Here is a 14,228-nt window from a genome sequence, read left to right as displayed (position 1 = left end):
TTAAAATATACGTCCACAAGAGACACGCTAACATAATGAAATAGGTCTTGGAGAAGGCAGCGCTTGGACTGGAACTTAGTAAAATTTTTGCTTAGGCTGTTTTGGGGGAGCAGTGTGAACACAAAGATGACCATCTAGTTTCCTGTATTACTGGCCCCGTGAAAGTTTGGAATTATGTTTTTGAAGAGTTGGTACAGGTTGTTAAAGGTTATTGGTCCAACTTCCCTTTTAATCCAGAAATCCATTCTGCTTAATGAAGAAACAAATCAGGTGGTAATTCGAGTTAAGGACACACGGCTATTGCACGGAAACTAGGGTCCATATGTAAAGTACACGGGATTGAGGAAGGGGCGGAGTCCGGCGCGCGGGTCACGTGGGGCGCGGGAGGCGGGTCTCTGCGCGCGCTGGTCACGCGGCCCGGTGTTGACACTTCCGGGTGGGACCAAAGTGAGGCGGCTGGGCAGGGGCTGGTATCTCCGGCGGCAACCATGGCGTATAACGGCCTCACGGTGCCTCTCATCGTGATGAGCGTGTTCTGGGGCTTCGTCGGCTTCTGCGTGCCCTGGTTCATCCCTAAGGGTCCCAACCGGGGGTAAGTGCGCCAGGCCCGCCTTGGGAAGAACGCGCGGTGAGGACCCGCCGGGCCGGGCGGGGGAGGGGGGCGACCTGCACCGGTCAGAGACCTTGCGGCGCGGCCCCGCACTCCAGAGTCAGGCCCCGACGTCCTGCAGCTCCCCGACTTCTTTACCGCGGCAGCTTCAGGGTTCCCCGGTCCGAGGGTGAGGAGGGTGACTCCCGACGGACCCTCCTTGGGAAGGGGTTACAGGGGGATTTTTTTTCTCATCACCGGCCTCTCTGGGAAGGGTGCATCGGACATGGGTTTATACCGACTCGAGGAGAAGTAGTGGTTTGTCCCTAGACGACTTTCACCCCTTTAGCCCTGCCCTCCGCTCAGATGAGGCCTAAACTTTAAAGGAAAGGATCAAATAAAACAGAAATTGCCCTCTGTGCCTCACGTGTTGTCGCAGTTGCACGGGACACAAGCCTGTGCAGCAGCGTGGAGCCCAGGCCTTGCATCTAGTGGGCGCCAGGTAGTTTGGGCCTGATCTAAAGCGAGATTAATTACCAAAGAGCAGGAGGTATTGTTTAGAAACCCCTGCGTCATACCTTTTGGAGGGCGCTCCTGCGCTTGTATGTGAGTGTACCAACTTCTTAGAATGATTGACCGAGACTCTTCCCCTGGACTTTTTTGTTAAATAGACCTTTATCTATGTTGTAAGTAAATCTTTTCTACTGTAGTATGAGATAGAGCCTTGTCTTCCAAAGCGCTTTGAACACCCTCTTTCTGGTTCCTCTTTTGCCTTTTAGTCATTTTTTCTCAGCCCAAGATCATGTGGAATGAAACTTAGGCTGAAGTCAGAGCTTGGCCAAAACACCATCTCTTGCTTTATTCTTTGAAACAAATTGGTGGCTTTCCGGTGCTTTGCATGCATAGTAGGTATTCAGTAAATACCCGTCGAGTGGATAATTCTATTGCCTTTATTAAGGGAAAGAAAATGCTATGACTTCCTTAATATTTTGCGACCCAGATCCCTTTTGCTGTCTGGAATAAACTTGTATTAGACTTGGTATTTCTATCTGGCTTGAAAGTAAATCACAATTTGTTTAAAAAGGAAAAATGGTAGATGAATTTCTATCATTTGGTAGCATTGGGTTTCCCCTCCCTCTCCCCCGCCCCTATAACAGCAGTTACAGAGGGTCATCTCTCCAGACTATAATAAATGATGCAGAGTGTTGGAATTCTAGGATTATTGAAACAGTTTGTATTAACCAAATTTAATTTCTTAGACCTGTTTCTCCTACTGGAGTTAGAGAACAACAAAGTACTTCTTTGTTGTGTTTCTTCTTCTTTTTTTTTTTTTAAAGATTTTATTTATTCATTTGACAGAGATAGAGACAGCCAGCGAGAGAGGGAACACAAGCAGGGGGAGTGGGAGAGGAAGAAGCAGGCTTCCAGCAGAGGAGCCTGATGCGGGGCTCGATCCCAGATCGCCGGGATCACTCCCTGAGCTGAAGGCAGACGCTTAACCACTGCACCACCCAGGCGCCCCTCTGTTGTGTTTCTCTCTTCAACTATTTGATTACCCTACTGTCTGCCTTTCCAGTCTAAATACTCAAAAAAGCATTTATTAATGCACTTGTAATACTCCCTGCTCCTTTCTTAAAGACCCCATTTGGACCCACCATGCCCAGCCTTGAGACTTGATGCCACTGCTGTTATCCAGGGTAATGAAATGTCTCCTATAGTATATGGACTACTCAGTTTCTAGCTCTAGTGTCAAGATTCAGGTTTGACCTGGTAGTGATGGGTTATCTGGGTCTAATTCACAGCCTCCACCCCAATCCTTGTATTTCCTGCTCTTGGCAGGATTGAGCAGTTCTTGAAACACAGTGTCTACCAGAAGTTATTGTATTACACTTTGAGGAACACTGCTGCTAGCTGGATGATGCTTGTGACCTTGGACAATTCAGTTAACTTTTCACTGTTCTCATTTCCTCATTGTAAAATGGAAGGAAATATTAGTATTGAATTAGTACTAGTTCCCCTTTATCTCCTGAAAGGCTGCAAAAGAGTTTGTTTTTTAATACATGAAGGAGCTTAATTGCTTCAAGGACTAGGTTAATTTTTAATCAGAGCATTTCTGATTTGAAAGATTAAAAACATCTTCATTAATGGGGCGCCTGGGTGGCTCATTCTGTAAGTGTCTGCCTTCAGCTCAGGGTGTGATCCCAGGGTCCTAGGATCGAGCCCCGCGTCGGGCTCCCTGCTCTGCTGGGAAGCCTGCTTCCTCTCCCACTCCCCCTGCTTGTGTTCTCTCTCTCGCTGGCTGTCTCTCTCTCTTTGTCAAATAAATAAATAAAATCTTAAAAAAAAATCTTCATTAAAGAGTTAAGTAAAGGTGCTATGTGGCAAGGGAAGAAGAGAGACTTCGATGTTAAATCCTTTTCCCTGCAAGACCCATGCAATGTGGTTTTGGAATATAGGTGAAGTTCGCTGGGGTGGGGTCCAGAGCCGATGGCCAAGAAACAATTCTTGAGATGTCTTTGGTGTAACAATGTAGTTTTATTAAAGCACGGGGACAGGACCTGTGGGCAGAAAGAGCTGCTGCAGTGGGATTATGAAGGGTGGCTGGTTATATACTTGGGAATTGGGGGAGGTAAGGAAAAGGGAGATTTCAAAAGAACTTTCATATGCTAAAGAGGACCTACAAGATACCAGAGGCCTTGCCACTGTCAAGTTAAGGTTGTTCTCCCCGCCCCCCAGCAAGGCATTACCTTTAAGATAGTTGGGAGCTTCCTGGAGGATTGTCACACAGATCCCATCCAGAAGTTGGGGGGGTGGGGGAAGCTGCAGGGTGTCAGCTTGTGCTTTGTCCTCAGCTAGCCTTCTGCTCCTTTATCACACACACATCAGAATGCAGAAAAATCTCTGTGTAACCTAAAGCAAACCCATTGCTCTCATTCTTTTCTACAACTGAAAATGGGCCAAATAAAAACAAGTTTGTGTTTGGAATCAGCTTTCCTGACTTTTCATGTTTTTCATGATTTCCCTCTCTTTAGGAATCCACAGATGCTCTAAAATCTTCCGTTTTTTTTCTCTGTGGCTCCTTTAGGGGTAGATGTGAGGGAGGGGATGGAGCTAGCTCACAGGGAGTTCAGTCAGCTCCAGTTTTTTCAAGAATACAGAACATTTTCAGACGTACAGAAAGGCAGAAAGAATAGTAAGAGTACTGTATTCCATCGCTTAGATATAATAATTGTTAACATACTCATATTTGCTTTGTATCTATGAATATGTGTGAGTGTGTGTATGTGTGTAAGTACACAAAATTTTGCTAAACCGTTTGAAAGTAAATTGCATTCATCGTGACACTTCACCTCAAACACTTCGGCATGCAATAACTAAGTGGCCTATTTGGAGGAGATATTTTATTTATTTTTGTTTAAGTTTATTTATTTATTTAAGTAATCTCTATCTCCGGTGTAGGGCTTGAACTCATGACTCCAGAGATTCAGGAGTCCCACACTCTTCTTCCTACTTAGCCAGCCAGGCCGGAGGTGATATTTTAATGAGGGGCTTTAGATATGAACATAGTAGGCAGGGAACACAGAGAGCCTCAGCAGTTTTGGCTCTCTGAGGTGGTCTTTGGGGAGGATAGAAGACAGAGGGCTTCCAAATTGAGGCAGAGGAAAGGAGGAAAATGAACAAAAGCTGGGAATGGAGAATAGTAAACTTGATGTGTTTGGGGGGACAGTGAGGCCACCTGCTTTTGGAAGTGGAAGGTGGCTGTTTGAAAGTGGACAGTGGTGAGGATGAGCGAAGGGAACTGATTACAGACAAGGAGCTGGACTTGATTGTGTAGCTCTTCAAAAATCAAACATTTTTATTACGCAGCTGTCAGAATTTTGTAGCACAAACTCCCATGCATACTTATTTATGTATTATAAGCATAATGTATAAGTTAGATATTTTGAAGAAGGTGCCTTCACAATATATCCAGAGTCTGACCAGCTCTCACTGCGTCTGCTGCTACCAGCCTGGTCCATGGATTATTGCAATTCACCCCGCCCCAAACTGGTTTCTCAGCTTTTCCCTTTGTCTCTCTTCCCCCCAGTTTGTTTCTACTCTGTGGAGAGGTCCTCTTAGAATCTGAATCAGATGTTGTCAGTCCTGTCCTCAGATCTCTCCAAATAGCTTCCCTTTTCCTTTGGAAGCTGCCAAGACACTGCTCTTCGTCCTCCTGAGTGTCAGAAATGGCAGAACTACCGTTGAACTATTTTAAAGGTGTTTCCAATTCTGGTCTATGTTCTCCCCTTCCCTGACCTCACTTCTTACTAGGCTCGCCTGGCTCTGCTCAGCTACATGTGCCTCTGTTTTCTTCTGTCCTCTTTTAACTCCTGGTACCATAGAGCCTTTGCATTTGCTCTTCCGCCTGTCTGGAACACTCCCTCACCTTCAGGTCTGGACTCACTTGCGACGTCCTCAGCAAGCCCTTTCCTGACTGCCCTCATTAAAATTGCAAGCACAGCCTCCAACCCGTGTATACCCTTATCCTCTTTCCCTGCTTTATTTTTCTGCATTAGCACTTACTGACCACCTGGCATACTAATGGTACCTAAGTAAATAGTTCTTGTTTAATGTTCAGCTTCTTTGTTGTCCGTCCCGTCGCTCTACCCCCCCCCCCCCCAATCATGTAAACTTCACCGTGGCCCAGGTTTTCATCCGTTTTATTTACTCCTTTTTCCCCAGAGCCTGGTACGTACTGGGCACACATTGAAAATCTGCTGAATGAATGAATGGATGTGCCAGTATTGACCACAGAAAGTACATGCACACACACATAACTTCTAAAGGATAAATTGAAAATATAAACAGGAATTCTGATATTTGCTACTTGCATTGTAGGAGATGGTCTTCCTTAATCTGTGGGGTGTGGAGACGCCCTCTTTGGAAATTACTCCTATGGAGGATGGAGAGCATTGAAAGGTGTTCAGCTGCAGAGTGATGTGATGAAAGAATTATTTTAGAAAGATGACTGTGAGGTGATTGTGGTAGGATGAAAGGGAAGGAAGAAAATTTTGAATCTGCTAGCATTTGGTGACTAAGGGTGCAGAGGAGGCGTGAACAAAACGATGACAGATTTGAGGAGTGGGTCGGATGGGTGGAAGTGACAGAGCTGCTTCTGGGGCTGCAGGAATTGGGAAGAAGAGCCTTTGGAAAGAGAAATGGGAAGAGGAGATACCATGAATTCAATTTTTTAAATGTTGAGATTCAGCTGATCAGAGATCCAGATTTAACTATTTTTCGGACAGGAATAGAGATGGGAGAGGTCAATACTGGAAAGATACATAGATATCTATCTATCTTCTGTCTATATAAGAATCATCTTTTCATCTTTTCATTGTAAATCGATGGAGTTCTGACTTTTTTTTTAAAGTTTATTTATTTTTAGTAATCTCTATCCCCATCATGGGGCTTGAACTCATGACCCTGAGATCAAGAGTCACGTGCTCTCCCAACTGAGCCAGCCAGGCGCTCCCAGAAAGTTAAATTTTTACAAGTATAGTGTCATTTCATTGCAGAGAAAATTACCAGATAGGTAGTTTCTTGGATGTCAAAACTAATTGTCACCGCAGTCTTTTGTGTTCAGTTGTAGATGGGTTTGGCTGTGGCCTCAATACTACCCTTCAAATACAGATGTTCATTACTTAAACTTCTAAGTGCAGTCCCTTGGTGTTTGAGCAGATTCAGTTCCCTTTTCTTGGTGCACAGACCTTGCCAGTTTGTAATTTGGGAAGGAAGCTTAAACCATTTGACAGTGTCTCCTTAGTTTGCTGGTTATCTAATGATGGTTTTTTTGTTTTGTTTTGTTTCGGTTTTTTTTAGAGTTATCATCACCATGCTGGTAACCTGTTCAGTTTGCTGCTATCTCTTGTAAGTATGTTTCTCTTGTAAGTAGCTTTTTTCCCAAGATAATAGGAAATTACTCTTGATATTTATAATGTATGTGATTGAAAAATAAATTCGTGGAACATGATCGTTGTGAAATTTTACAGTTTTGTGTCTTTGGAGCTTGTCCCTTATGTAACATCTAGAAATAGTATCCTAAGATGGAAAAGAGCACACTATTTCTCTGTTCAATACATTTACATAAAAACTGTACAGATGCTCTGTGCTTTTGGCAATACAAGTGTAAATTATTTGGCACAAATTTAAATCTTATAATTAGCTGGAAATTGTCCTTGTCCTACTTTATATTTTACTATTGTGAAGAATTTAGGCATACTCATTTCATTTAAATATCACTGTGAAGCCAGTAAAGCCATTCTTGAGTATGACTTCTGTTTATCTGATGAACAGAAGTTGAGCTAGAATTGTAATCAAGTAAAGACAATTTTTTTTAACAATCATGTTATATCAGTGTATGATAATTAACACATTTAAGTAGATTATATAGTTTGTGCAAACTGTTGGTTGAAAACTATTTTAAGATATGTAAGTGAATTCATCAACATATATTTTTGGAAAACCATTCTTAATCCTCATGAGTGTCAGAAATGACTGGACTGCTGTTAAACTACTGTAAAGGTTTCCAGATCTTGCCTACATTCTCCTCTTCTCTGAGGAATGGGACAAGGACAAGTCAAGCCCCAGAAAAAAAACCAAGTACTAATCAGTTCCTGGAGAGGATAGCCACTTCAGAGTATTCAAAGGCCTAATGGTTTGTTTGTTTCTTTCTTTCTTTTTTAATTGAGATCTAGTTCACATACCATACAATTTATCCTTTCATGGATTTCCTTTTAGAGTTTAGAACCAGTAGTTCTTTTTTCTTAAAGAGAGCTGTGTAGCTTCCTGAGGCTTCTTTATGTGGAAAGTGTTGGTGTTGGCCAGGCTTTTGTTTAGTGCCCACATGACATAGGAAACAGCAGTTCTTTTTTTTTTTCTTTTTTTTTTCCTTCAAATTTTTATTTACATTCTAGTTAGTTAACATACAGTGCAATACTGGTTTCAGGAGTAGAATTCAGTGATTCATCACTTAAATACAACACCCAGCGCTCATCTTAACAAGTGCCCTCAAAACCCATCATTCATCTAGGCCATCCCCCACCTACTTCCCTTCAGCAACCCTGAGTTTGTTCTCTATCTTTTTTTAAAAATTTTTTATGTTAGTCACCATACAGTACATCCTTAGTTTTTGATGTAGTGTTCCATGATTCATTGTTTGCATATAGCACCCAGTGCTCCATGCAATATGTGCCCTCCTTAATACCCATCACCGGCCTATCCCAGTCCCCCACCCCCCTCCCCTCTGAAGCTCTCAGTTTCTTTCCCAGAGTCCATAGTCTCTCGTGGTTCATTCCCCCTTCTGTTTACCCCCCCTTCATTCTTCCCTTCCTTCTCCTACCGATTTCCCTGCTATTTCTTATGTTCCATAAATGAGTGAAACCATATGATAATTGTCTTTCTCTGCTTGACTTATTTCACTTAGCATAATCTCCTCCAGTCCCGTCCATGTTGCTGCAAATGTTGGGTAATCGTTCTTTCTGATGGCTGAGTAATATTCCATTGTATATATGGACCACAACTTCTTAATCCAGTCATCTGTTGAAGGGCATCTCGGCTCCTTCCACAATTTAGCTATTGTGGACAATGCTGCTATGAACATTGGGGTGCATATGGCCCTTGTCTTCACTACGTATGTATCTTTGGGGTAAATACCCAGTAGTGCAATTGCTGGATCATAGGGTAGCTCTATTTTTAACTTTTCGAGGGACCGCCACACTGTTTTCCAGAGTGGCTGTACCAACTTGCATTCCCACCAACAGTGTAAGAGGGTTCCCCTTTCTCCACATCCTCTCCAACGTTTGTTGTTTCTTGCCTTGTCAATTTTTGCCATTCTAACTGGCGTAAGGTGGTATCTCAATGTGGTTTTGATTTGGATTTCCCTGATGGCTAATGATTTTGAACATTTTTGCATGTGTCTGTTAGCCATTTGTATGTCTTCATTGGAAAAGTGTCTGTTCAGATCTTCTCCCCATTTTTTGATTTGATTATTTGTTTCCCATGTATTGAGTTTGAGAAGTTCTTTGTAGATCTTGGATACCAGTCTTTTATCTGTAGTGTCATTTGCAAATATATTCTCCCATTCAGTGGGCTGCCTCTTAGTTTTTTTGACTGTTTCCTTGGCTGTGCAGAAGCTTTTTATCTTGATGAAGTCCCACAAGTTCATTTTTTCTTTTGTTTCTCTTGCCTTTGGAGATGTGTCATGAAAAAAGTTGCTGTGGCCGATGTCAAAGAGGTTGCAGCCTATGTTCTCCTCTATGATTTTGATGGATTCCTGTCTCACATCGAGGTCTTTCATCCATTTGGAGTTTATCTTTGTGTATGGTGTGAGAGAGTGGTCAAGTTTCATTCTTTTGCATATAGCTGTCCAGTTTTCCCAGCACCATTTATTGAAGAGACTGTCTTTTTTCCACTGGATGTTTTTTCCTGCTTTGTCAAAGATTAGTTGCCCGAAGAGCCGAGGGTCCATTTTTGGGTTCTCTATTCTGTTCCATTGGTCTATGTGTCTGTTTTTGTGCCAGTACCATGCTGTCTTTGTGATCTCAGCTTTGTAGTATAGCTTGAAATCCGGCAACGTGATGCCCCCAGCTTTGTTTTTCCTTTTCAACAATTCCTTGGTGATTTGGGGCCTTTTCTGGTTCCACACAAATTTAAGGGCTGTTTGTTCCAGTTCTTTGAAAAATGTCATTGGTATTTTGATCGGGATGGCATTGAAAGTGTAGATTGCTCTGGGTAGCATAGACATTTTAACTATGTTTATTCTTCCGATCCATGAGCATGGAATATTTTTCCATCTTTTTGTGTCTTCTTCAATGTCTTTCAAGAGTGATTTGTAGTTTCTAGAATATAGATCCTTTACCTCTCTGGTTAAGTTAATTCCGAGATATCGTATAATTTTTGGTGCTATTGTAAATGGAATGGATTGCCTAATTTCTCTTTCTTCAGTCTCATTATTCGTGTATAGAAATGCAACTGATTTCTGAGCATTGATTTTGTATCCCGCCACATTACTGAATTGTTCTATAAGTTCTAGTAATTTGGGGGTGGAGTCTCTTGGGTTTTCCATATAGAGTATCATGTCATCTGTGAAGAGAGACAGTTTGACTTCTTTGCCCATTTGAATACCTTTTATCTCTTTTTGTTGTCTGATTGCTGTTGCAAGGACTTCTAGTACTATGTTGAATATTAATGGTGAGAGTGGGCATCCTTGTCGTGTTCCTGATCTTAAGGGAAAGGCTTTCAGGTCTTCTCCATTGAGAATGATATTCACTGTAGGCTTTTCATAGATGGTTTTTATGAAATTGGGGAATGTACCCTCTATCCCTACACTCCGAAGGATTTTAATCAGGAAAGGATGCTGTATTTTGTCAAATGCTTTTTCTGCATCTATTGAGAGAATCATATGGTTCTTGACTCTTTTCTTGTTGATATGATCTATCACACTGATCGATTTGCAAATGTTGAACCACGCTTGCATCCCAGGGATGAATCCCACTTGGTCGTGATGGATAATCCTTTTAATGTACTTTTGGATCCTATTAGCTAGGATCTTGTTGAGAATTTTGGCGTCCATATTCATCAGGGAAATCGGTCTGTAATTCTCCTTTTTGATGGGGTCTTTGCCTGGTTTGAGGATCAAGGTAATACTGGCCTCATAGAATGGGTTTGGTAGTTTTCCTTCTGTTTCTATTTTTTGAAATAGCTTTAGGAGAATAGGTATTATTTCTTCTTTGAATGTTTGGTAGAATTCCCTGGGAATCCGTCAGGCCCTGGACTCTGGTTTTGGGGGAGGTTTTTGATCACTGCTTCAATCTCTTAGTTAATCAGTCTGTTTAATCAGTCTCACACCATACACAAAGATAAAATCCAATCAGTAATAATCAATTTCTTCCTGTTTCAGTCTTAGTGGTTTATAGGTTTCCAGGAAGGCATCCATTTCTTCCAGGTTGTTTAATTTATTGGCATATAGTTGTTGATAATAGTTTCTAATGATCCTTCCTATTTCTTTGGTGTTGGTCGTGATCTCTCCCCTTTCATTCATAATTTTATTTATTTTTTATTTATTTTTTTATAATAATTTTTTAAAGATTTTATTTATTTATTTATTTATTTAATTTTTAAAGATTTTATTTATTTATTCGACAGAGATAGAGACAGCCAGCGAGAGAGGGAACACAAGCAGGGAGAGTGGGAGAGGAAGAAGCAGGCTCATTTCGGAGGAGCCTGACGTGGGGCTCGATCCCATAACGCCGGGATCACACCCTGAGTCGAAGGCAGACGCCTAACTGCTGTGCCACCCAGGCGCCCCAAGATTTTACTTATTTATTTGACAGAAAGACAGCCAGCGAGAGAGGGAACACAGGCAGGGGGAGTGGGAGAGGAAGAAGCAGGCTTCCGGCAGAGGAGCCTGATGTGGGACTCGATCCTGGAACGCTGGGATCACGCCCTGAGTCGAAGGCAGATGCTTAACGACTGCTCTACCCAGGCACCCCTCATTCATAATTTTATTAATTTGGGTCCTTTCTCTATTCTTTTGAATAAGTCTGGCCAGTGGCTTATCGATCTTATTTATTCTTTCAAAGAACCAGCTTCTAGTTCTGTAGATCTGCTCTACTCTGCTCCTGGTTTCTAATTCATTGATCTCTGCTCTAATCTTGATCACCTGCCTTCTCGTGCGTGGGTTAGGCCTGTTCTTCTGTTCCAGTTCCAGCTTCTTGAGGTGAGAATATAAAAACTGCATTTTAGATTTTTCTATTCTTTTGAGTGAGGCTGGGATGGCTATGTATTTTCCCCTTAGGACTGCCTTTGCAGTGTCCCACAGGTTTTGGACCAATGTGTTTTCGTTCTCATTGGTTTCCATAAATTGCTTAAGCTCATTTTTAATTCCCTGGTTTACCCAGTCATTCTTAAGCAGGGTGCTTCTTAGGGGAAACAGCAGTTCTAACCGTGTGATGAAAGGCCATGGCTCTTCACAACTGTGAGTCTGTTAATTTCTTATCTCCCGGGGCTTTTGCGCTGAGGTTTTTCAAAGAGGTTTGTGGGGATGAGCCAATTCTAGTTGTCGGCATAGATCAAAATCTGCCCCGACAAAAAGTTATCACCATGAATTTTAGGTATGTGGCCATTCAGTCACTTGTTCGAGCACAACTTGAAGTGCTTAAAGCTGAATCATAATGCACTATGGAAGTTTTTCTGAATGGTGGTGGTGTTGTTTGCCTCAGCACTAGGGCTTAGATGATAAGACTTTCTACAGTTGGCTTGTTCACTCTGTTTCTTCTAGTGAGAAGGATAACTTTTTCAGGTGATACAGCTCAGCTTCCAGAGGGGAAGTCTGACAGGTAACATGTGGAGAGAATTCTTACACAAGCTGTGTTTAGCTTTACAGAGTAAAGGGGAAATACGTGCATCATCCAGAATTTCTCGTTTTGGTAAGGGTGATTGAGCTTCAGTCTGTAGCACTGAATCTCCTCTAGAAAGCCCAGCAAAGGAGCTTTTTCAGTCCAGGAGCCAAGGAGTGATCCTGTGATCAAAAAGGCCTTTGTTTTTTATTCCTTTGAAGATCTCCGTTGCCCGATCAGCAAGGTTGGTGGTAGGATCTTAAAAATGAGAAAATTACTGTGCAGAAGAATGACTTGAGATTAAGAAGATGGGGCAGAAATGTTTTGTGACTTTCTGGTCCTCCACTGTCCTTGAAATTTGCTTCATTTTCATAATATATATTTTTTTAACGAACAAGAAACCTTTTCTAGTCGGTCCCATACTTCTTATTTTCATTTTCAGGTGTAAAATGAATACTGGACATGGTTGGAAACTATACCTCTTTGAGTCTTAGTGACTCAGTTGAGGAGTATCTGTGAGCCTTTCCCTCTCATTGTCTAGATTTTTTTCCTTTGTCCCAGACATGCTGGTGACTTCTCTGTTGACCGTGGATTCGTACTGTCATCAGTGTATTAATAAGGATAGCACACAGTGTTCCAACATTAAATGATTTGGATGCCATCATATGGGAAAATGAGCTGTGTAGTATAGACCTTATGAAATTGGTGTTTTTCTTTTGTTTATTTGAAACCTGATCATATATCCTATTTAGCAAAATGTCGGCCTGGAACATGGGTGAGCGAATTGAATTCAAATCCCAAATACTTTATTCCACAAAGGGACAGGATTCTATAATAAATTTGAAATTCAAAGAAAACTTCACTGTTTGCCATTAGTAAGTACATGTTTTTGAAGATACCTCTTGAAATAAATCACACCCAAACTGGATTTCCTAAGCAAAGTCACATTTTGAAATACATTCATGGACTTTTAGAGTGCCTTCAGTTTATGGCAGTTTTTTCCCTTTCCAGTTTGTTCTGGTTTAAGGTTAGATTCATGGGGCGTAACTTGTTCAAGCTCTGAAAAATCAGGATCTCTGCCAGTGCAACCAGTTTGTGTTAATAGTTCAGCAGCGGAATGTCTGAATGTTACATATCGGGTTCCCTCCTTGAGGCACAAGGTCACTTTTGTTCCTTAAGCATACAATCCTGTTAGTTACTGTTGCATACTTCTTTTGGTCTTAGGTTAGTTTTTAATGTTGAATTATGTAGCCTACCCAGAGTTACAAACCTTACGTCATCGGGTAAATTAGAAATTTAGTGCAGTACTGTGAAGGTACAGTTGCTTCTTGGAAAACATGCTTTATCTTTATAACTTGACTAATTTTAAATCTTACCAGCAGAGTGATACAGAAAAGGAAATATTGACCAAAAGGCAGGAGCCCTTGGTTCTTCTAGGCTGAATGTATGTTCTTCTAGGCTGATTACATGGTAGTATGGTTTCGTGAATTTTAAATTGAGATGCTGTGTGTGAAAACTTGTAACAACGAGAAAAATATAAAGTAATGCTATCATTGGTTTGTTAAAATAAATTATTTTAATTCAGAGAACTATGAGTTACAAGCACAATTTTCTTACAAGGCTATTGTAGCGTGTATTTTATTGATCTTTACTAGAGTTCATTCACTCATCATATTTATTTAGGGCCTACTTTGTGCCAAGCACTGGATCTATAGCAGTGAATAAATAAGACAGACATAGTCCCCTGCCCGCTTTAGTGAGGCGAGACAGACAGTAAACAAATAAAAAGCCAGAAAAGCCTCAGTCACTTCCCAAAGTGGTTCCCTCATCTACTTATTCCCATAGGCCCTATTCTGTGACCCTAAACGAGTTCCCCTCACTCACCTCTCCAGCCCCCTAATACTGCCCATCGCACAAGGACCTACACAGCCTACAGGAACTTTGTCCCACTTGTGCAAGAATGTGCAGATCCACAGCTGAGCCCAGCCTTGCTTTGGTCCTGGCTCTAGAGCAGTTTGGGCACAAGATGTGATCACCTCCCAAGGTGTTCGACTTTGATTTCCAACCAAGTAGCCACAGGCTGGTCAGTTTCGGGGATGCTCTTTACTATAGCACTTTTTTTTTTTTTTTTTAACTTTCTGCTTTTGAACTTTTAAAACCTGCTATATGCTCTTTACAAAAATTTGTCTACCTACCTGTCACTCATATTCAAAAATTGCCAACTCATGGCCAATCCTGTTCCATCTCCACACACTTTCCCACTC

At 41.7% G+C, this 14,228-nt stretch overlaps 1 protein-coding gene across 1 annotated transcript in view; it reads left to right on the top strand.

Moving 5' to 3' along the window:
- Window positions 1–405: 405 nt before the first annotated feature.
- ATP6V0E1 (ATPase H+ transporting V0 subunit e1) overlaps window positions 406–14,228 on the top strand; it is a 37,919-nt gene continuing 24,096 nt past the window's right edge. Inside the window, exons 1-2 of the mRNA XM_045792124.2 lie at window positions 406–592; window positions 6,449–6,496. Coding sequence (XP_045648080.1) covers window positions 489–592; window positions 6,449–6,496 — 152 coding nt within the window. The 5' untranslated portion in view covers window positions 406–488. The remainder of the gene's footprint in view (window positions 593–6,448; window positions 6,497–14,228) is intronic.

The sequence above is a fragment of the Ursus americanus genome, chromosome 15 (genome assembly GCF_024610735.1).
Source record: "Ursus americanus isolate L20-20 chromosome 15, mUrsAme1.1.p, whole genome shotgun sequence".
Lineage (NCBI taxonomy): Eukaryota > Metazoa > Chordata > Mammalia > Carnivora > Ursidae > Ursus > Ursus americanus.
This window is presented reverse-complemented; position numbering and strand designations above follow the sequence as displayed.